This window comes from Chelonoidis abingdonii, chromosome 7, assembly GCF_003597395.2.
Source record: "Chelonoidis abingdonii isolate Lonesome George chromosome 7, CheloAbing_2.0, whole genome shotgun sequence".
NCBI lineage: Eukaryota > Metazoa > Chordata > Testudines > Testudinidae > Chelonoidis > Chelonoidis abingdonii.
Genome location: NC_133775.1, coordinates 89,117,235 through 89,141,343, shown reverse-complemented (window position 1 = coordinate 89,141,343; position 24,109 = coordinate 89,117,235). Strand labels below are relative to the sequence as shown.

The 24,109-nt window shown below is 47.8% G+C and overlaps 1 protein-coding gene across 1 annotated transcript in view; it reads left to right on the top strand.

Moving 5' to 3' along the window:
- Window positions 1–2,093: 2,093 nt before the first annotated feature.
- Window positions 2,094–24,109, top strand: part of PPARGC1B (PPARG coactivator 1 beta) — a 91,020-nt gene continuing 69,004 nt past the window's right edge. Inside the window, exon 1 of the mRNA XM_032794401.2 lies at window positions 2,094–2,180. Coding sequence (XP_032650292.2) covers window positions 2,094–2,180 — 87 coding nt within the window. The remainder of the gene's footprint in view (window positions 2,181–24,109) is intronic.

Genomic DNA, 24,109 nt, shown 5'->3' with positions numbered 1-24,109 from the left:
TAAGCCAGAAAATTGTGCCTGCAACATGAAACCATTCACTGTGACAGAGAGAACACCACACACGAAATGCAGCCCTGAGTTAGTGGCGACCTTTCAGTCCTCTTCATTCTTTACTTTGGGTCACTATGTACTCTCCTTATTGTGTATATTCAGGGGCTAGTCACATGGCTGAGGACCCTGTGCAAGCAATTCTAATGACTATGTGCATTTATATGCCAACAAGGTGCAATTCTCAAGCTCCTGGCACAATGCCAATGTAGTCTGAAGTGCTGTAAAGTTTGGTCTCTCCAGTTTAAAGGACCAATCCTGCCAACATTTTTACTGTTGGGCATAACGTTTATTATCATGAATAAGCCGACCGAAGTCAGAAGGATTTCTCACAGCAGTCAGTGCTTCAGCCAGTAATAAAAGGATTTCAAAAGTTAGAGTATGTCATTAAAGCAGCACAATATGCCAGTATAGCTAAAGCAGCACAACCTACCTAGTGCAGATGCAATTAAATCTGTATAAACGTGGCTTATACAAGTAGAGTTTATTCCTGTGCAGAAGGAAAATAACCTCTACTGCTATAAGGCGCCTTTATACATATAACTTTATCTACACTAGGGTTGTACCAGTATCACTTTTTTTGGTTAAAAAAATAATAATAATCATCACCCCCCAAACAACACAATTATATCAGTACAAACTCTGTGCATAGAACAGGCCTTAGTAAATAGCTGGCCTTATCTCTTTGAATTGATTGTATTCTGTTTTCTGACCTGAAGCAGCATGTAACTAATGGGTATTTTTATTCTTTTTTCTGCTTTTGTCCCATTTCTGTCTAACATATCGATTGAGAGAAGGTGAGGGGAGTTGCTTCTCTGTCTGCTTGAGACCCTCAGGGCTCGGCTCAGCCAGCTTTTGAAGCGAACTTTATGGAATAAGATGAACACTGAAAAGCATGATTGGAGAGCCATCCATTTGCTGTTGCACCAACATGCAGCGATGAGGGGACAGCATTGCCTTATGTCATTGATGTGAGATTCAAACAAAGGGATTTGCTCATCCCTGGAGAGCTTTTTTTAACATTACTGGGGGTTATCATCAGTGTTATCCATAACCCAGTCAGGGCCCAAAGGTGTGACAGAGGCCCTGACGTCAGAGCAGCCTTATGAGGAGTTGAAAATTACATGAGTTAGGCCAGTGTCCTGCCCAGATGGTTTGATTTTGGGGCTGCCTTCCTCCCACCCCATGGGAAGTGTTTTGCCCCCTGCCCTGGCTGCCCAGGGAGAGCTGTTCTGAGTGTCCTCCACCCCAGAACCCCAAGGGACCTATCCTGCGCCCCCCCAGGGAAGAGACGCACTGTGGGGCTCAGTACCTGAAAGGGGGATACTCTCCGGGGGTGGGGGCAGGGCTGGCTCCTTTGGGGATGCTCGAGGAAGGGATGCCCCGTGGGGGGGGGGTGCTCTCAGGGGAGGCTGTCCGGGGGGGGGGGCCTGCAGCCTTGGGATAGGCTCTCAGGGGCAGGATCTGCCCCTCGGGGGGACCTATCCCCGTGGGGGAGGCTATCCAGAGGGGAAGGTCCTTTGGCTGAACCATTGCCAACCCTCCAGGATTGTCCTGGAGTCTCCAGTAATTAAAAGATTAAACTTTAATTAAAGATATCACGTGATGAAACTTCCAGGAATAAGCCCAACCAAAACTGGGACCAGTACTTGGAGGAGGCACTGTGTGTGGGGGGCTGACAGGGGGGCTGCTGCTCCTTGGGGCAGGCTTGGGGTGGGGTCCTGCCCCCTTGGGGACGCAGAGAACAGGGACAGGCCAGGAACCTCCGGACAGCGACCCAAAGCGACCAGGACCCGACCCCTTCCCGGGCTCCGATGCCGCGGGCGGGGCCGCTCCCACCGGCGGGCCGGCTAAGATCCCCTCCTCCCCGCCCTGCCGCCAAGGCCGGCTCCTCCCCCGCCAGGCCGGCTTCTGCTGCCGGCCGGCTCGTGCTCCTCCCCGCAGAGGCCCGGCTCCGCCCCGCCGGCTTCCCGCCTCCGCGCTGCTCTGGGCTCGCCGCATGCTTGGTCCGCCGCTGCCGAGAGCCTGGAGCCGGAGCTGGTAAGATGGCGGAGACGGCGCCAGAACTGCAGGCGCGCTGCTGGAACGAGGAGCTCTCCTCCTTCGTGTTCAGTCATCTCACTGACAGCCAGGTACCAGGGGCAGGGAGCCCGGCCCAGGCACCGGGGGGCCGGGAGCCCGGACCCCCATAGCCGCGCGGAGCTCGCCACACCCATGCACCGGGAACAGGGGAGCCGGGAGGTGCAGGACCCTGGATCCCCATGCACCCGGGAGGCGGGAGCCTCTGATGCCTGTTGCCCAGACAGAGGGAATCTTGTGGGGTGCAGAAAGCCCCCTGCTCCCTCATGCACTGAGACCGGGGAGTTCGGGGGTTGCCAGAAACACCGGTTATCTCCTATGTACCAACAGATGCGGGCAATTCCTGATTCCTCGCATATATCAGAGAGGGCCGAGAGAAGTCTGCGGGTGCGAGACGCTGATTCCGGCCGCTATGCAGGAAGGGCGGAGCTTGGGGTGCAGGGCTCGTTATCCTCCTGCACCAGGCAGGCAGAGGGGGATCCAGGGGGGCTGCACGCTGCTGCTGCAGTCCAGTGGAAGAAGATGGGAGGCCTGCAGCGGGCAGCCCCTGACTGACGGGGGTGCGCTGCAAAGCCCCCCGCGCAGCAATGGGGGATCTGCAGCCGGGGAGGCTGCTACGTTGCGCCTCCAAGGAGGACTCGAACCTTATTCGGGGGAAGCCGCTGCGGCCCGAGCACTTTCAGCACACCCCACGTGGACTTCCTGGGTGCTGCTGCCAGGGACCTCCATGCAATAGCAGCCCGGCCGGGCTGCACACATGGGGGGGGGAGGGGGGGGAGGGGACACGACAATTAAGGCACAAGGGCCCTGCCAGGGCTCAATCAATCCGTCTTTGCAGGGTTATTGTGTGTGATGTGACTGGGGGGAGTGTTGTGGGAGGGGAACTGTCTGAGGAAGTGCAATTGTTGGGGGAGGGGGTGACAGCGCCTGGGGGAGGGGGGTCCAGTTGTGGGAGGAAGTGATAGTTGTGTTTTGGGGGGGGAATGATGGGAAGGAACAGTCTAGTTGCAATGGTTCTCAAACTTTTGAATTGGTGACCCCTTTCACACAGCAAGCCCCTGAGTGTGACCCCCTCCCCACCTTATACATTAAAAACACTTTTTTAAATATTTGACAGTATTATAAATGCTGGAGGTGAAGCAGGGTTTGTGGGTGGAGGCTGACAGCTTGCAACCCTCTGCGTAATAACCTCATGACCCCCTGAGTGGTCACAACCCCCAGTCTGAGAACCCATGTGGATGCAGAGTTCCTTAAACTTGTCAGGCTAATGTATCAATTCCTGCTCACCCCCATCTTCCCAGTGTGTTTCCTTTTTTCTTCTTCTTCAGACAAGTGGGTGAAAGAAGGTAGGAGAGGAGAGTGTGAGAGGGGAATTGGTTGTTGCCTGGGTTGGCTTCTCCCATCCCAACAAACAGCCTGGCCTGAATGCTAGGGCTGACATTTGGTAGATGGATTAACCGTTGTGTTGCCCCTGCTTGTTACTCCAGAGATAGGGTGGTGATGGGGTTATGTGGTGTGGGGGCAGATATGAATTAGACTATGTGAATGAGTCATGCCATGTGTCAGTTACATGTATGCAGGCTGAGATCTGGGGGATGGAGTGAGAGGGGTCTTACTGTTGCAAATAAGCAACTTAAAAATCTGGATCAGCTCCTTTTTGGACAGAGCTGGATATTAAAATCAGATTAAGTCTCCTTGGCAGCTTCTGCATGATCACGAGAGGGTGCGTGCTAGATATATCAGAGGGCTGCATGCTTTTCCATTTTGGGGGGTGGCGGAAAGGGGCTAAACAATAAACTCTGCAATAGCTGAAACCCTGGTTGATCTGGAGCATGACCACACATTTTGCAGCCAGATTTATGTGCCCAGAGCCTGTTGCAAATGGAAAGAGTTTTCTATAGTTACTTATTACCCCGACAACACACCCTCAGTCTCATAACCACAGATTACAAAACAACTTTGATTGTGGATCTGCCACATAAATGCTAGCCCTTCTTCTCTCACTGGTTTATTTGTTTTAACTGCAGGAGCTGGGGAAGAACTGCTGTTTGGATTCATAACAAATAAGAGTTGAAGACTTAGTAAATCTCATTTGTCCCGGGTGCTTGTGCCAGACAGAACTAGGCAGGTCTTGTCACAAGCTAGATTGATGTGATCTCTGTGCCTCCTGAAGCAGACACCAGCACTGGAGATTTCCAGTTTAGCATGGGATATTGGCAGTGGGTATGTGTGTGTGGCAACTTTCATTATTAACTGCAAGCTGCTGACAGTTTGATTACAGATGAAGGGTCAGAAAAGGTGAGAAGTGGGGAGAGGACATTTTATAAACAGAGTTTGTTTTTTCTGGCTGGAAGGATTTATTATTAGGGATGAGGAAACATGGGCGAATATGAGATTGTATAGATAGATGTCATTCTACAAAAACAAAGTATTTCAGAAAGGTTACAATCTGTAAAAGTGTGGTTGCTCTCTATGCAGGTGAAAGGTCTTGGGTATGATACCCAGTAATAAAATGCATCTTTTCTGCATATTTAACATGACATAAATAATATTATATGCTGTGCATGCACTTTGACAGCTGAAGTTTTTGCATTTTAAATTTGTCTATAAATGTTATTCCAATAAGGACCTTCCCCCCTTCTTTTTTACATCGCGATGCACACATTTTTGAGAGTTTGTATGTTTGCTGCAACACCACCCTATTGTGAACATTTTCTGCAAAGTTTGGATCTGTGAAATGGCTTGTGATGAAATAAGAGTGTTTTTTCCATGACATTTCTTGAAATAATATTTGCTGAGTTTGCATCTCTCTCTCACATTGTGTGTGTGTGTGTGTGTGTGTATATATATATATATATATATATATATACACACACACACCTCTGCCCCGATATAACACGACCCAATATGACACAAATTGGGATATAACACGGTGAAGCAGCGCTCAGGAAGGAGGGGGCGGGGGCTGTGTGAGTGTGTGTATATATATACATGCATGCATACGCGGTAGTTTAGTAGTAGCATTATGTACATGTCGTCTGTTGTGTGTGTAATGTTAACAGCAGCAAATAGATCTTTGCAGACTGCGCAGGTTTCCTCAGAAGTGTTATGCAGTCTGTGCTGGTTATAGGGTATGTATGGAAAGTGCTTTTGTTAATTTCATTTCACTTCTCTCCCCCACTTGTATAGAAGGGTTAAAGTCCCAGCATGTGATTTGTATGCATTTGTTTGAGAAATGATTGAAGTTGTAAGTGTGTGTTGTGCTTGTACCTTAACCTCTGATGAAACTGCAGTGAAGGCTCTAGTCACATGCTTTGCTTATAACTATAAATGGGAGGCGGTTCCTAGGCTCGCCTCTGACGTCTCTCCCCATTACTACTGTACTAGCCTGTGCTTACAACTGGCTAACTGAGTTCTCAATGAAGCCTGAAAGCTGCTCCTGCAAAGTCCTGGGTGTTCTAGCACAGGATCAGATTATCCAAAGAGGCTAAAATGTCAGGACACCATGAGATCATGCATATTATCCGTTTCCTTCATGGAAATCCTGAAGAACTCCAGCTCTCCTGCATCATCCCCCCCTTTTCCTTTCTTTTGCAGCAGTGTTGCAGAAATTCACAACAAAGTGCTCAAAAGCGGTAGGTGATTAGTGGCCCAGACCAGCTAAACAGACAAAATCCCTGAGAGGCGCAGTACAAGTTTAACATGGTTATTTGCATCAGTCTCTTAATTATTCAGGATTGCACTGAGGGTGCATGCTAACCTCTATTTACATATGGAAGGCAATGATGATTCTCATGACAACTGCATTGCTACTGAAAGAGAATAAAGGATTTTCTTTTTATGTTTTACTTTTCTTACCAAAATGGGCTTATTTTGCAAGTGACCTGAAACGTATGATTTATCGGCCAACTTAATGCATTCTGTGCTGCTCTTGTCATCTTAAAAGGGTAAAGACAATTGCAGCTAATTTGTCGAGGGTATCAAGTGTTGGAAGGGGCCAGGCATAGTGGACGTTACCAACGATACCAGTTGGGTTATGGAATCTTTTCTGATTCTCTGGAATAACGAGGCCCAGTCTGACTTTTCCATTTTTGACTTGTTTAAAAATCAGCACAGGAAAAAACAACACAGGCTGCTGCCTGGAGCCGTTTAAAAATCACATGGATTGAAATACATTATTCCCTATTTAGCTTCTCTGCACCCTGTTAACAGCTTCATTCATTAATGGGTGCATAAGCACTTTGAGGTCCTCAGTTGAAAAGCATATAGCAAGTTAATCATTATTGTTAATCATTAAGCAGTTCTCCTCTAGATCAGTGCCTTACTCCAGCTATTTCTCATAGCTTGAACCCATGTTCTTCTTCTTGTCTGTTCCTCTTCTCAGTCTTGCTCAATAGCTGTTTATCAAAGCTTTTTGTCTTGAGGCCTGGAATAATTAGGCGAAGCCAAAGATGACCCTTCTTTGCACTTTTGTCAAGCATACGTTTTGTTGGACTGCATGCAGGTATGTTCCTTTGTAGTGTGAGTCAGTGAAAAGAGGTGGGAAGCAGAGTCTGAGAATAGTAACCATGTGCAAGTCTAGAGAAGTGTTGAGATTATTACTGAATCTGAGTTTATCGAAGAGCAGACTGATTCATCCAAAGCAGAATGCAGACATTTTGGTGAGGTGGCCACTGCTTGGAGATGCAGCAGCAGCTTATATCACAGCGCGGAATGTGAAAAATCCAGAGTACAGCTTGCTGCTGAATTTGTCATTTTCAGTGATGAGATACTAACTGCTAAGGAGCAGAGGCAGAGAATTCCCACTGGCAGCTCCACTAGGCGTGCTGGAGACTGGTCCCTTTTCAGAACCTATGCGCAGATCAGCCCATTTTCAAGCCTTGCATTTCTGGCAATTTGCCCGTGTTTACTGTCGATAGTAGGAATCCACTGGTTGCATCCTGGTGTGGGTTCTGGGTTTTGTCTGTGTTGTACCAGCACATTCCTTTCCTTGTTTCATCCTGTGATTCAAAGGCATCTACCCCACAGGTGAATAATTAAGGTCTTAACCTGCTGCCTCTATCAAAGGAAGCTTCTATTCCACATCATAGGTGCTGGAACTAGGAGTCCTGGGGGTGCTGTCACACCCTCTTGCTTGAAGTGGTTTCCATTATATACAGGGTTTACGGTTTGGTTCAGTGGTTCTCATCAGCATTCCCACTATAAAAATTGTTCCAGCACGCCAGCCCACATTAACTTTTCCAGTGTCAAAAGCCTCTTTATAGTAAGAAATTCTACTTCCTCTAGGATCAGAGGCGTAGCCATGTTAGTCTGGATCTGTAAAAGCAGCAAAGAATCCTGTGGCACCTTATAGACTAACAGACGTATTGGCGCATGAACTTTCATGGGTGAACACCCACTTCATTGGATACATGTCACATGCATCCAGCGAAGTGGGAGTTCACCCACGAAAGCTCATGCGCCAATACGTCTGTTAGTCTGTAAGGTGCCACAGGACTCTGTGCTGCTTTTATTTCCTCTAGGGTTTCATTCAACAACCTGACAGGGTGTAAAAATGCACTGACACCATTCCCCTCCCCCTCCATAACTCCCCACTGTCCCAGCTGATTTCCAAAAGAACCTCTTCTTCTTCCCCTTAAGAAGACTGGCTTTAAACTGCTGAGCCTCAGACCTGACATTGCTGTGTTGTTGAGTTGCACGATAGCACTGTAAAGCATAGTCTCTGCCATGCACCTCTTCCCCTTTCCTTGGCCCAATGGGTGACTCCTGCTAATTGGAGGATGAGGCTGGAAGCGAGTTGCTGTGCTTTTTATGTGACTGTTTTACTGTCTAGCAGACATCCAGCTTTTGTGTTCCTCACAATGGAAGACATTGAGGTTTCATACATTGTCCTTTGGTTTCCTTCAGTTAAATTAGGGACTGGCCCAGGAGCATTCTGTCATGTGGCAGTTTGGCGTTCACGTTCCAGGCTAGCAGAGACAGAAGGCAGGGAAGGTGCATTCCTGGACACTTAACAGTGACCTTCTTCTGGCCAACACACAGACTAGGATTAATGGGCTCACAAGTGAGCAGGATTCACCCCAACTTGGCAGGAAGGAGGGTGGCTCTGACATGAGGGCATTATGACTTGTGTTGGTGAAATGGGGAAATTGCAGAAGACCCTGATCTTCAGCAGGACCTCTAGAGTGTATTGTTTCTTCTTCACTCAGTAAACCAAAATAGATGCTCATTTGGCTTTCCCCTCTGCTCTGGACAAGTCTTCAATGAAAATAAAGAACTGAAAGTAACTCAGAATCCCATGGTCCTTTGGAAGACAGAGTGCAGGAGCTCTGATGCTTTGTGTGCAAAGTGCCACTGAGGTTAAACTTGTATTTTCACCACGGTATCACTTTCAGGTTGTGAATTTAGTGCCAGATTGATAGCCCTGGAGGCCAAATCCCTCTGTTTACCACAGAGCAGGTACAACAGCAGGGCACACGTTCCCTGGAAGAACTGCCATTAGGATTGAGACCATAGCTCGTGCAGTTCTTGGCTTCTCTCTGAGACTGCCAACCAAGGAGCCAAAGGTGATGAGATATGAATGCCTGTCTACAGAAATCCACCAGACTCCTTTCATATATTCCACAGAACAAGCCTCTGTTGGTAAATGCTTTTGGTCAGAGGAATCTACTTTTCAGCTTCCGCTTCCATGGCATGGCTGTGCTCTATGGCAACATTGTAAGGCTTACGTTTCTCATGGTGGTTTGGCAGAATAAAGTGATTTAACAGAGAGATGGCTTCTAAACCCTGCAAACTGCAGATTGGTCAGTGAGCCAGACTTGGAGCTGACTTTTTGAACAGCATATGGCACACAACCCTGGCAACACAACATATTTCTCTTTGGCTGCAGAGTACTCAATGGATTGTGTGATACCTGTTCCGCAGAGTTGTGTTTTGGATGGGCGCTGCTTCTGGTATTGGGGAGAAGGTCCTTAAAATGGTGTCTGGTGAACCAGGTTCTGTGATCTCAGCAACCGTATTGCAAATGGCGTTATAGTCACCACACTTTTCCTTCCAAGTGTAAATAAATAGGAAGGACGTTCCCCATCTCCTTGCCCAGGCTGCATGCTAGACAAATGCCAGGTTGTAGAGACTTAGAAGAGAAAGAAATTAAAAAAAAATTGCTGAAGTTGTAGTGATAAAGAGCACTGACAGGCTAAAGTTAATGGGCTAAATCATCAACTGGTGTAAATTGGCCTAGTTTCATTGAAGTTGTGCCCATTAGCACCACCTGCGGATGTGACGCCAGACATTGCTTGAGCTTGTTACTATGTACTGGTAGGCTGGTTTGCTTTTCCACACTTCTCTTAGCCTGGACTACGAAAGGACACAAATTACTATTTGTTTATTGTTTGTGTTGCGGTAGCATCCAGGATGTGGCAGGCATTTTACACACGTACTCCCACCCCTATATCTATATCACCTTGTCCTGCAAGTGCTTATGGTCTTGTCGGCTCTGCTCTTGCTCCTTGTCCATTTCACTTTGAGGCTCTCATGCGCCAGGTTACAGTGATTTAAAAACAACAGCTTATTTACCTTAGGGTTGAAAAAGGGAAATCAAACTCTGCAAACATTCCTGTTGGCCTTAGTTTCTGTAGAAGCTTAACAGGGTCAGGGCTTCCCCCCCTCTCCCCTGTGCTTGCTTCAGAATACCAGCATGTATGCAAGCAGCTGTGGGAGCATGAACTTGGTCATAGCCCTGGGGCCGGGTGTGCTGGGTGGACCATCACCTTCCACTGTGGCTAGCACTTGGTTAGCATTTACCCTGGATCCTGGGTGGTAGTGCTAGGGTGCGGCTTGGCAGAGCTTCATTTATCCTCTCCCTGTTCTTTCCCCCTTGCCCCAAGATGGGGCAGAAGTTTGCCGTTAGCCCCTCTTTTGTGCTTTCCACCTTCAAAATGCTGCAGCATTATAACTCAAGTGGCAGATGGCTGCTTTGTGTGTCGGGGGTGGCAAGTCCACGTTTGAGGTATGGAGTGAATGAAGGAGCAGTAAGAGACAGGGATTGCTGGCACATCTCAGCAGCTCTTTGTATCCCTTTCCGTGTCTCCGGATTCCCCTCCCAGGCAGTGAGAGCCAGAATCTTTCCCAGCCTTGAGAAGGGAAGCTAGAGTGGTTGAACATGACGCAAACTTCCCTTCACACATGGAACAAGAGGCCCCTTGCTATTGCTGTGTGGAGCAGCAGAGAGGTAGAGGAGTCCAAGATGGCTGAGGCTTCTCATCTCCCATCATAATGTAAGTGGAAGAGACTCTGGGGCATTGGGAACACTGATGTGATGCTTCCCCTGTGTTCCTCCTGGGACCCAAGGGCACATTCTTTACGCAGCTGTTTTCCTTTGCTGCTGAGGGGAGCAATAAAAGGCAGTTTAGGATGAAAGCAGTGCCTCCAGCTCTAGCAATAAAATCATTGTGGGGAATTATATTTTGATTAGACGGTCTTGCTAAATTCTCTCTCTGTCTTGCTCCTAAGCTGTGAACTTGGTCCCAGCAGCAGTACTGAGCATGCTGGAAGAAAAAGCCCGTTTCTGGTAAGACAGCCCTTGCTGGTCAGACAGCTCAGTTCTTGTTTCAGTTTGTGGAGTTCATTGCTGCTGCAGCTTCCGCATTTGTTATTCAGAAAGAGCTGCAGGTAACCTATTCATCCCAGGCAGGGTGGCCATGCATTCACCAGGCTAAGAGCCACCTTCACCTTCCCTGGGGAGCCCTAGTTTCCCTGCAGTTCAAGGGCAAGGAAGTCCTGAAGTTGACAGGACTCTCCAGGGGACCAGAATACCCTTGTCAAACCGCAAGATCTGAGGTCCCCCCGTGTATATGAAGCTGGTGTGGTCAGAGCAGTGTGCAGAGGAACACCATTGCTGAGATACATGTACACACTAGGAAGCCTATCACCATCTAATCAGGTTTCTTTTCAATCCCTGTAGGGTGGAGTTTGCAAGTTGTCTGAGTATAACCTCCTGTTGCCCTGAGTCTGGGCCTGTTTCTGCTTTCACTTCTTCTGGCGTAAATGAGGGTAACTCCATTAAAGTCAGTGGAGCTACATGGGTTAAGTGAGCTCAGGATCAGACCCTCTGTGAATTGCTGTTGGGAAGAGGAAGTGTTGCTTGCTGTCGTTGCAGCTGGGCGGTTTTTTAACCTAGTTGAGTGCTTGGTGGTAGAAATTAGCTGTCATGTTTGCATTATGAAAGTGAAAATGTAGCACTGAAATGTTGCAATAGATGTTGCAGAGGCAGGATGCCATAGTGACTGCGCTTTTTGCATGCACAGGAAAGAATATCCAGGCCACTATAATTGTCCATTACTGGACTGCCTGGATTGATTTCGAGCAAACAGTGATTATGATTTTATCTGGTGTGGTTGTTACGTATACGGTAAGGTAACAGTAATAATGAGGGTATATGGTATCCAACCCCTATGACGCCCACTGAAGGCAAGTGCCGAGGGAGCCTGGGTTTTACATCTCAAAAAGATAATGTTTCTCCTAAGATCAAGAAACAGCATTTCAAGATGGACCCTGTAAACTCAGTAGGCTGCCTCTTTATTGAAAACAGCACTGCAATTTGCTCCATGTTATGCAAAGGAGAGGTGGTCCTTTGGCTTTGGGCAAGTTGCCAGTGCAACCCTAACTTGGGCAATGTGAGCGTCCTAAGTACATGCATCGGCAAAGCAATGGAAAAATGTGCCATCTCCTTAAGGCAATGGTGTTACCCTTCAGCTAGGAAACCCACTACTGAGAGCAACATCTTTAGCCCTGGTTAATCATTTCAGTTTCTGTGCCCTGCCTGGCCATCTTGGTGCCTATCATCACTTCCTCAGGGAACTCTCAGGCCACATCCACAGCAGGGAAGAGGGATTGCATACTGACTTGTGCTGTACCAGCTGACAGTGCTGACAGAGCCCTTTCCTGCTGCATGAATGCTCTTCACCTGGCATCCAGTGAGGCTTCGGTGAACTTTGTTCCAGTTTGTTCTCCCTGTTCTCTGAATTCTTGGGAATTGAACAGGCTCAACACTAACAGGCCGAGTTCTCCTTGTTTAAAGAGCGTGGATGTGACTCATAATCCTTTGCTTTTAAGCTGATTAAGCTTTGCATTGAATTTCCTGTTAATTTTACTTTAGAAATGTATTGGCCACTTATGAACCATTGGCTCCCTTTAAACTATAGCTAGTTAGTTGCTTTCCTTTCCCAACCATCCTAGAGCTGACTAAGGGACAGCTCTAACAATTCCCTCCGATGGAGCTTTGTGTCATGCAAGAGGAATATGATCAAGCGGCCTACAGTTTAAATTAGGCCCAACATCTAGACCAGGGATTGGCAACCTTTGGCACACGGCTCGCTAGGGTAAGCCCCCTGGCAGGCCGGGCCGGTTTGTTTACCTGCCACGCCCACAGTTTCAGCCGATCGCAGCTCCCACTGGCCATGGTTCACTGTCCCAGGCCAATGGGGGCTGTGGGAAGTGGCGTGGGCCGAGGGATATGCTGGCCGTCGCTTCCCGCAGCCCCCATTGACCAGGAGCAGCGAACCGCGGCCAGTGGCAGCCGCAATCGGCTGGACCTGCGGATGCGGCAGGTAAACAAACCGGCCTGGCCTGCCAGGGGCCTTACCCTGGTGGGCCATGTGCCAAAGGTTGCCGATCCCTGATCTAGGCTGTTCTTGTATGAAGCATAAATAAATGCTCCCATAATTTTGTTTTACTAATATCTCAGTGACGACTTTTTCACGGGATTTTTAAATCTTCCACTTGGCTCTTTCATGACAGCTGAGAGGTAAAACTGCCTAGTCTTGTTCCACAGGGCCCAATCAGGGGCTGAGGCCTCAGTGCTCAGTGCTGTACAAACATGGAGTGAAGCGACTGCCCTGCACTACAGAGCTTACAGTTGAAGTTGGTGACAAGAAGCAGCAGGTGCATGAGAGAAACTAATGCTTTTGCTCTCTGTTCCTCTATTGCATCCATATTGAAGGGGCAGCTGAGTGAAACTAGAGGCCCGGGAAAGAAGCTGCAATGTTTATCTCCAGACTGAGTGCTTTGAGGGAAGCTATGGGGTAAGTATGAGCTGGGAAGATCTGATCTGGAGAGCTTATATGCTGTCTAGTCTTCCCTGGTACTCTGAGTGCCTCAGTGTCTCTGTTACCTCCTCCTTATTGATTGTTGCTTTTCTCCATTCATCCTAGTTTTATGATGTTTGGGAGCCAAATCTGCAGCCTCCGGCCTGGTTGTTCTTTGTGCTGGTTTTCCAGGTGTGCTTAGTGACACTGGCTCTTCTCTGCACCAGCTGTTATCTGCTCAGCATTTGCTTTGTTTTTCATGGTGTGTGCGTGTGTGTGAATTTAGTGCTGAGGAAAGTGCTCCATTGACAGCCCTGTAGACTGAAGGCATGTCTTTACTGACCAGAGCAGGTATCATACAGACAGTACCAGTTAAAACTCTCTAAGCCAGAGGTCGGCAGCCTTTCAGAAGTGGTGTGCCAAGTCTTCATTTATTCACTTTAATTTAAGGTTTCGCGTGCCAGTAGTACATGTTAATGTTTTTTAGAAGATCTCTCTCTGTAAGTCTATATATTATATAACTAAACTATTGTTGTGTTGTAAAATAAACAAGGTTTTCAAAATGTTTAAGAAGCTTCATTTAAAATTAAATTAAAATGTTGATCTTACTCTACCGGCCTGCTCAGCCCGCTGCTGCTTTGGGGTTCTGTTCACCTAGACCGGCAGCAGGCTGAGCGGGGCCTGCAGCTGGGACCTCAGCTGGCAAGTGTCTGCAACTAGAACCCCAGACCGGCAGTGATAAACCACTCAAGGGTTCCATCCGCCGGCTCCTGCCAGCTGAGATCCTGGCTGCTGGACCCGCTCATCCCGCTGCCGGTCTGGGGTCCTGGCCCTGCCCACATACAGTGCATACCTACCTTCTCCCTGGTTCTGGCCCATTCTCTTCCTCTGCACTGAGCTAAAGGTGGGAGTGCACTGAGCACAGGGCTGGGGGTGAAGGGTCTGGGCAGGAGCTAGAATGAGGGAGGGGTCTCAGGGTTGGGGCAGGAGGTTTGGGTGTGGGGCACTTACCTGGGCAGCTCCCATTTGGTGTGAGGGGTGCAGGTGGATATGTGGGGGAGGGGGGGTGCAGGAGCTCCCATTTGGTGTGAGGGGTGAGGGTGGTGGTGGGGGGTACAAGAGTCAGGATGTGGAGGGTGCACAGGATGTGGGGGCTGGGTATGTGGAGGTGTGCAAGAGTCAGGGCAGAGGGCTGGGGGGCATGTGAGGGCAGTGCAGGTGTCAGGGCAGGGGGTGGGGGGGCTGGGTATGTGTGGGGGTGCCAGAGTCAGGGCTGGGGTTGTGGGAAGGAGGGGTGAAGGAGCCAAGCAGAGGGCTGGGTGTGTATGAGGGGTACAGGGCTCAGGACAGGGGCCTGGGGTGTGTGCGGGACTCAGGGCAGAGGGCTGGGTATGTGTGTGTGGGGTCAGGGCAGGGGGCTGGAGAGGATGTACCTCTATTCCACCCCCCCCCCCAAGGCCCTGCCCTCACTTCTTCTCTGCCTCTGCAGGGAGCAGTGAGCACACTGACTCTGCTCCTTCCCAGCCCCCTCCCTTGCAATGGCCATCAGCTGATCGGCCAGCAGGGAGGGAGGGAGGGATAGAGAGGGGGAGGAGGGGCAGGAACCCGGTACACTATGGGAAGAGGCAGGGAAGCTGGCAGGACCAAGTTTCTGCTCCCTGCCCCTGCGGGGGAGGGCGGAGAAGAGCGGGCAGGGTAGGATTTTTAATGGCACGCTGCTGCCTGCTGGGACTCTGGCAGGCAACAGTGTGCCATTAAAAATCGGCTCGCATGCCATCTTTGGCACATGTGCCATAGGTTGCTGATCCCTGCCCTACACTGTCCCACCACCAATTTGACTGTAAGCTCCACTGCCCAGAGACCTTAGGTTCCCTCTTTGTTTGTAAGGCACCTAGCACACAATGGGTTTTAAATACATAATGTTAATTAAGAAATGATCAACATCACCCTGACCTAGAGGAATCTCATCTAGGGCTCAATGGGGAGTTCAGTCAGCATGGCCTTCTGTCCTCAAACTGCCAGTCTTGTGATTTGCTCTCTGTCTACAAGGTCCTAGACTGAAACCCACTAAACTCAGAAGACAGCATGTCTAGGTTAGAACAAAAGATTGGGAGCTTGGAGGCCTGGATCCTGTTCCCCTCTCTGCTACTAGCTTGCTGTGATCAAATGGAAAATCATCTGAAAACACCATGTTATAATATATGCATGTATTTACTTTTGTAGAGGATACTATTGGCCATACTTTCAAAAGAGCTCATATTCCCCATTGGCACCTAAATGAGATGGGAAGATGTTCAGAGGTACTCAGCATCCAGAATCGGAGTACTGAGCTCTTTTGAAAATCATAGGAACACAGAATCATAGAATCCTGGGACTAGAAGGGACCTCAAGAGGTCATTTAGTCTGGTCCCCTGCACTCATGGCAGGACTAAATATTGTCTAGACCATCCCTGACGGGTGTTTGTCTAACTTGCTCTTAAAAATCTCCAATGATGGAGACACCGCAACCTCCCTAGGCAATTTATTCCAGTGCTTAACCATCCTGACAGTTAAGCTTTTCGTAATGCCCAACCTAAACCTCCCTTGCTGCAATTTAAGCCCATTGCTTCTTGACCTATCCTCAGAGGTTAAGGAGAACAATTTCTCCCACCTCCTTGTAACAAGTTTTTATGTACTTGAAAACTGTTATCATGTCCTCCCTATCAGTCATCTTTTCTCCAAACGAAATAAATCCAATTTTTTCAATCTTCCCTCATAGGTCATATTTTCTACAACTTTTAATAATTTTTGTTGCTCTTCTCTGAACTTTCTTGTATTTGTCCACATCTTTCCTGAAATGTGGCACCCAGCACTGGACACAATACTCCAGTTGAGGCCTGATCTGCGTGGAGGAGAACAAAAGAATGCTTTCTTGTGTCTTGCTTTCAACACTCCTGCTTATACATTTCAGAATGGTGTTTGCTTTTTTTGCAACAGTGTTACACTGTTGAATCATATTTAGCTTGTGATCCACTATGACCCCCAGATCCCTTTCTGCAGTACTCTTTCCTAAGCAGTCATTTTCCATTTTATATGCGTGCAACTGATAGTTTCTTCCTAAGTGGAGTACTTTGCATTTGTCCTTATTGATTTCATCCTATTAACTTCACTCCATTTCTCCAGTTTGTCTAGATCATTTTGAACTTTAATCCTATCCTCCAAAGCACTTGCAACACCTCCCAGCTTGGTATCGTCTTTATAAGTGTACTCTCTATGGCTTTATTTAAATCATTGATGAAGATATTGAACGGAACCGGACCCAGAACTGATCCCTGTGGGAATCCCACTTGTTATGTCCTTCCAGCATGACTGTGAACTATTGATAACTACTCTCTGGGAATGGTTTTCTAATCAGTTATGCATCCACCTTATAGTAGCTCCATCTAGGTTATATTTCCCTAGTTTGATGAGATCATGCGAGACAGTATCAGAAGTGTTATTAAAGTCAAGCTATAGCACATCTACTGCTTCCCCGTTATCTAAAAGGCTTTTTACCCTATCAAAGAAAGCTATTACGTTGGTTTGACACAATTTGTTCTTGAGAAATCCATGCTGGCTGTTACTTATCAGCTTATTATCTTCTAGGTGTTTGCAAATTGATTGTTTAATTATTCGCTCCATTATCTTTCCAGATACTGATGTTAAGCTCACTGATCTGTAATTTCTGGGCAGTTTGTTGGAGATGTGTAAAGAGGAGCTGGGCTCTTTTGAAAAATCGGGTCCTATGTTATTTCCATGCTTTGGGATTATTCTCATTGCTATTACCAGCAACAACCAGCATCCTAAGTGGGGGCAGCAGATAAAAAAAACGCCTTAAAGGTGAATTGCAGATTTATTTTTCAAATATCTTAATATAATTTGAGGCAAGAGTGCAAGTTTGACCGACTGTTTTATTACTATTCTATATGCCAGAGGGGATGAAATAATCGTATTCAGAAATTCACAAGGCAGAACTGTGCAGTAGGATTAAATAACTTCACTTTTGTGCACCTCTGCAGGTTCTGTGCTTCAGCAGGGCTCTAATGGGAACTGTGGCTGTGACATCTCAGGATGATGAATTCCAGCGCATCAGAGCGAAGCCAGCAGGCGTGACATTTGGGGGTGGAAAGGGAAACAATAGTGAAGGTGAATGCCCTTTGTTGCCCTGGTATTTGTGGCACTGAGCACATAAAAAATATATTTAGCTCATTTAATGAAAAAATGTGCAGTTTACCCTTTAAGACTATGAGATGGAAAGAGTCTTGACTCCTGTGATTTCTGTTAGTCAGAGATGGCTTCATAATATCTTGTTTGTGGCCATTGCTTTACTGCACCACAGCTGAATTAGTTGAGTGGCCAGTGGAAAGAACTGGAATCCGCTGTTAGAAATATCAGATAGGCATGTCTATGGGAGCATCTGGAGTTCCAGTTCTACCCGGTTCCTTGAGTCTTGGTCACTCTGTCTGGAAGGAGAGCGTAAAACTGGACACAACCTATGAGCTGAGCTTTCCTGAGGAAACAGATTGAACTCTGGTCTCTTCTGCCAGCTGGCCCATTAAGGTGGCCTGCAAACTCCATTCTTATTTCAGGTTAACAAGTCCATATGCACCCCACATGCAGCTCCTGAGACACATACTTGGGCCAAATTCTGCCTTCAGATACACATGGAATGCTCCTGTTGTCTTCAGTGGGAGCAACAAACAGTAGGAGCAACAAACAAGAACCTGAGTGCAGGATTTGGCTCCCTGTATAGGTCAGTCTTGTGCAATCATCTCCCCAGATTGCACTGCGATATGCAGTTTCTCTCTTACATTATCTGGGGATTCCATTGTAGCAACGTGCAGATATAAAGTCCTTTTGAAGTGTGAACCAAATGTCAGTGGAAAGATAACTCCCCATAGATGTGTAGTGTGGTCCCTGATTTAACCTGTGATCTCTCTGATCTGATTTACTACTAGGCTGGGCATCACGATTATATGGTCTGACCCTTCCTCTGGTGGGCTCCTCCGTTTGTGTATATCTGTGTTGCTGTCCTAAGAACATTGGGTATGATGAACACTGTGTGCTGCATGAGTCTCTGTACCCATCTATTTATAACTGTATAGACAGAGACTCCCACATGCCCCCTCCTTTTCAAAGCTGATATTCAAACCCAGGCATCCCTGACTTAGGCTCTGTCGCTCAGCTGAGCTGTTTGAAGTGCGAACTGATTTGACTTGTGATCCAGTCTCTGACTGGAACATGCATAGGATGTAGCTGCTGTATCTTTTCCACAAGGATGTGGAAGGTCCCTCAGCTACTTGACTTGTTATGCTCCGTGAATTTCTTACTGTTTTCTTTTCAAGGCATGCCTTACTAAAGGAAAAAATATGCCCAGAATTCTGCTGCTGGGTGGCTTGCCGAAGCTCTGAGGCACTGCAGTGCATACATGGCATTGCCCACAGTACATGCTTCCCGAGCACTGGGCTTCTGTTGTTTGTATCCAGACTCATCGTTTTTCATCGCTAGCAAATGATTTACATTAGACATTCCCATGTTTAGTTTTTAGAGTCAGCAGTGCCAGTTAGCCCTATGTTGCTGGACCCAGGAATGGTGCTGACAGCTGCTGTCATGCATGTGTGTGTACAGAATGGGTGACGGCTTAGAGTGAATACTGAGCTGGAGTTCTATCATGGGAAAGGCTGCCTGTGCTGTTTTCACTCAATCTCGGGCCACCAACCCATTCCCAGAGAACCAGGAATGAAGAGCTGCTGTGCCAGTGAGCTTCTTGCCTGTTGAATCCACTATCTGAGGGAGAGGCCTACCCAGAGCATGAGTTTTGGAGTCAGTGTCATGCCCCACATGGTCAGGTTGTGTTGTGACCTGGTCTAAAGAGTACATATGTGTGGCAGATATGCCATATAAGAGTGCAGCATGTTACCTTTTGTTTAGATCCACATCTCTGCTTGTGCGCGTGCTCCTTTAGCAATGCAAGATATGGACTGTAATAGACATCTGCCAAGGCTCTGCTGTCTTCTCCACTACCTACCTGTCCATCTGTTTGTCTGTCTTGGCACAGAGGCAGAGAAAGCAACGACTGCAGTGCATTAAATGAGGTATTATGCCGTAGTGTCGGGATCCGTCATGCGTATAATGTAATAAATAGGGTCAAAGCCTTTTACGAAGTCTATTTCCACTCTTGAATCCAGGATTTAATGCATGGCTGCTTAGAGAGGCTGAGGATTTCAGAGGTCAGCAGGGCTAATTGCAATGCTGTAGTAAAAGAGAAGACTGCAGAATACTGCACATGCAAGAAAACCGCTCTGGCAAAAGGACTTAACAAAGGGTGCTAACTGGTTGCGTGATCTTCCAAACAAACAGGCGCAAGTACATAGTGTTACCAGTGTTTTGGGAAAACAGTGGAAAGGGTTGTATGGGAGAGAAGGGGTCAAAATTGCCACTCAGCTGGGTTCAGGTGACTTTGCAGGCTCTGTGGGGGCCTGTGCCAATTTCCTGAGTCATGTGCTGAGAGCGGAATGTAGTGCATTTGATTTCCCCTGTCCTCCAGCACACACGTCTCTGAATATCAATTGGATACAGCATTGCTGGAATTCTTGACCTTAGGTTTCCAGGAGAACCTGAATGCCTCCCAAGGAGCTCTTCAGTGGCTGATGATGGCAAAAATCAGGGTCTCATGGAAACTCCCCACACCCAGAAACATGCAGGGACCTTCTGCTCCACTCAGCCACGTACCCCACATCCTTTTTGCTGGAAAAGGTGCTGGTTGGGCAGCCCTAGAAACCAAAGGGCTGCATTTATCTAGGAAGGAGGCCCAGCCTGGGCTATGTAGGTGCCTCATGAATGTCCCTCAGCCCAACCTAGATGGGCTTCTCTAGATTCGCCATGGCCCTTCCAGTTCTTAGGCTTCCAGCGGAGCCTGTCTGCGTAAAGACCAGTTAGTGTCAGGCATGAAGTGAACTCCTGTGTGAGTGCTCAGACACCATGGTGCAGAATAGGGAACTAGACAGAGAGATACTAGGAACTGAACTGAAACCCACTAACTCATTGCTCATATATCATCATCATCGTTTTCTAGACAGGAACGACAGTGTTCTGGGTGACATGGTCCCTGTCTGGAGGAGCTCTTGTTTAAGTGGGCATCATGCAAGTGCAGGAACAAGGTGGATGAGCAGTGCCATGCACCAAGTGGCTGATTAGCTCCATGGTGTTGTCAAGGGGGGCACTGCCCTGGCTTTCCTGAGAGTTGGATTGGGGATATGTGGCTTGTTGGAAGAGGAACAGGCCAGAATTTTTACACAGAACTGTGTGAAGCCCTGGAAGTGGCTTAAATCCTTGGAGATAGGGTGTGACCCGTGTGGAGTAGTAGAGCCATGTGACTATGCTGTGTCTACTTAGGGACCCTTCCCGGAGGACTTGGGGCAGGGCAGAGAGATATTGCTCCGCCAGCAGGGGCATGGTGCTCACCTTGTTCAACAGAGAAGCAGAGCTGCCCGTGAGTATGTTAATTTACACTAGATAGTGCCCAGACTTTGCCACATTGCTGACTTGCCAGGAGTTGGTGGGCTGTACCTGGTCAGCATGCACTGGAACAAATGGTAGCCACTCTCAGACACACTAAGGAGGTATGGTCCATGGGTGCTGCAGATCCCAGCGTGCAGTGCAGCAAGACTGGAGTGTTGCATGCTGGGGGATCACCTATGCAGCCTACACTTTGGCACCTCCCTTCATTAGAGAGTAGTTGAGGTAGGGGGACTGACGCAGCGGGGTCCCTCACTCGCAGGAAGTTGCCTGCCAGCAGAGGTGTCAGAGCATCCTCACTGTTTCTGAGAGTTTTATCCATCAGAGCAATTCCCAGTGGAAGGTAACTGATGGCAGTAGGTAGCTCCGTGGAGCTAGCTTAGCATGTGGCCAACTGAGCGCAGCCCGGGGTCAGTTCCATCACTTCCCTTCAGGATGAAGGATAACACCAGCTCCTTTCAGTTACTTTCCTTGCCGATCCTGTCATCTCCATCCCGAGCAAGAGCAGTGATGTAGTCATGGTAACCAGCAGGGTTGCAGTGTCACTGTACAGCTCCTGTGCATGATAGACCAGTAATCTAGAAATATTGTAATGGAGAACTGCTTGTTGGTGGAGAGCTGATTACAACCCTCCACCAGTTACAGTGATCAGCCATTTGTTACTGGGGAAGCCGCCTCGGCTAGTGGTTCTACTGGAAATTAGGGCTCTTGGGTTCCACTCCCATCTTTGTCCGTGACTTGGTGTGTAGCCGTGGGCAAGCCATTTAATCCCCCCGTGCCTCAGTGTCCCCATCTATGTCACAAAGATAATGCGCAGATTCATAGACTAGATCAGGGATTGGCAATCTGCTGCATCCACAAGTTCTGCTGCTCGCAACTCCTGATTGTGGCTACCACTGGCCATGGTTTGCCGCTCTAGGCCAATGGGGGCTGCGGGAAGTGGCGCGGGCCGAGGGATGTGCTGGCTGCTGCTTCCCGCCACCCCTATTGGCCTGGAGCGGCGAACCGCGGCTAGTGAGAGCTGCAGTCGGCCGAACCTGTGGACTCGGCAGGTAAACAAACCAACCTGACCTGCCAGGGTGCTTATCGTGGTGGTTTGTGTGCCAAAGGTTGCCAATCCTGGACTAGATTATAATGCCAGAAGGGACCATTGTGACAATCTAACCTGACCTCCTATATAACACTGGCCATTGAACTGCGTTGAATTAATGTCTGTTTAAACTAGAACAGATCTTTTAGAAAAACATCCAATCTGATCTAAAAATTGCCGGTGATGGAGAATCCACCACAACCCTTGGTAAGTTGTTACAATGGTTAATTACCCTCACTTAAAAATTTATGCCTTATTTCCTCATTTCCAGTCTGAATTTGTCTAGCTAACAAAATGGCAAATGAAATTTAATGTGGATAAATGTAAAGTAATACACATTGGAAAAAATAACCCCAACTATACATACAATATGATAGGGGCTGATTTAGCTACAACTAATCAGGAAAGAGATCTTGGAGTCATTGTGGATAGTTCTCTGAAGAGAACTAGCCAGTGTACAGCGGCAGTCAAAAAAGCAAACAGGATGTTAGAAATCATTTTGAAAAAGGGATAGAGAATAAGATGGAGAATATCTTATTGCCCTTATATAAATCCATGGTACGCCCACATCTTGAATACTGTGTACAGATATGGTCTCCTCATCTCAAGATATACTGGCATTAGAAAAGGTTCAGAGAAGGACAACTAAAATTATTAGGGGTTTGGAATGGGTCCCGTATAAGGAGAAATTAAAGAGGCTAGGACTTTTCAGCTTGGAAAAGAGGAGACTAAGGGAGGATATGTTAGAGGTATATAAAATCATGAGTGGTGTAGAGAAAGTGAATAAGAAAAAGTTATTTACTTGTTTCTCATAATGTGAGAACTAATGGGCCACCAAATGAAATTAATGAGCAGCAGGTTTAAAACAAATAAAAGGAAGTAGTTCTTCACACAGTGCACAGTCAACCTGTGGAACTCCTTGCCTGAGGAGGGTGTGAAGACTAGGACTGTAACAGGGTTTAAAAGAGAACTGGATAAATTCATGGAGGTTGAGTCCATTAATGGCTGTTAGCCAGGATGGGTAAGGAATGGTGTCCCTAGCCTCTGTTTGTCAGAGGTTGGAGATGGATGGCAGGAGAGAGATCACTTGATCATTACCTGTTAGGTTCACTCCCTCTGGGGCACCTGGGATTGGCCGCTGTTGGTAGACAGGATACTGGGTGGATGGACCTTTGGTCTGACCCAGTATGGCCATTCTTATGTTGACACTTAACCCTGCCTACCCACAGAGAACTGAAGTGAGGCCTGATCTATTAGCATTTGCCAAGCAGTGCGAGATCCTCATGGAAAGCTGCTATAGAAATGCAAAGTATTACTATTAACAAAGTCCTTTTGCACAGTTATCTTTAGCAGCCCTGTTCCTGCCTTCATTCATAAGAGCAGTGAGACAGGCCTGATTCTTCTATCTTACACTGGTGTAAATCAGGAGTAACTCCACTGAAGTCAATGGGATTTGCATTGGTGTGGGTGGGATCTTCCCTCCCATCCCGTTCGCCAGAGAGAGTTCACACTTCAGTCTCTTACCAGCATATTATGGTGCTTAAATAAACGTTCTGACAAATCATCTTTCCCTGTAGTGGGAACAGGCTGAGTTTTTTTCTGGTTGTTTTACCTACTGACCATTAATCTCTTGACTCTCTTTGAGCTCCCCTCTTCTCCTTTCCTCCCATCCCATGCCGCCTCTGCTCTGGCTCAGACCTAGCGGGGAGAAACTGCCAAGGACTTCCTCCTCTCAGTGTCTCTGAGGAAATCCAGCATGTGAGCTTGATCAAAGGAAAGAGCAGTGTCTGAGCTGCTGGGAAGGATCTGGCAGATTTGATCGGCTGGGCTGGGATATGCCTTCTCCATCTTTATTTCAATGGGTCTGTGATCTTAGGGTTCAGACTATGGCCATCCCTTCCCCAGACTGTCTACCTTGAGGACCCCCGCTGTAGGACAGCCATAGCATAGGCTGTGGATGCCTACAACATGGCTTTAGGGTAGCACTTAGCATCTCCACTGGCTGCATTTCCATTGTAGAAGAGAAGGTGGTTGCAGTACTCTCCCTTGTATGCACAAGACCCCTAAATTACTGCTGCAGTTCTCAGCTAGGCAAAGTCTCAATGCCCCTTCTTGCTTGACTCTGCAGTGAGATCAAAAGAACCAGTGAGGCAATGAAGCCGACCCACAGAGAACATGCCAGTTCCCACTCCCACAGCTCAGTAGAACTAGTGCCAGATTTTATAAGCCCGAGCAGACTGAGAGGATACAGCAGGAGGAGGAGAAAGGAGGG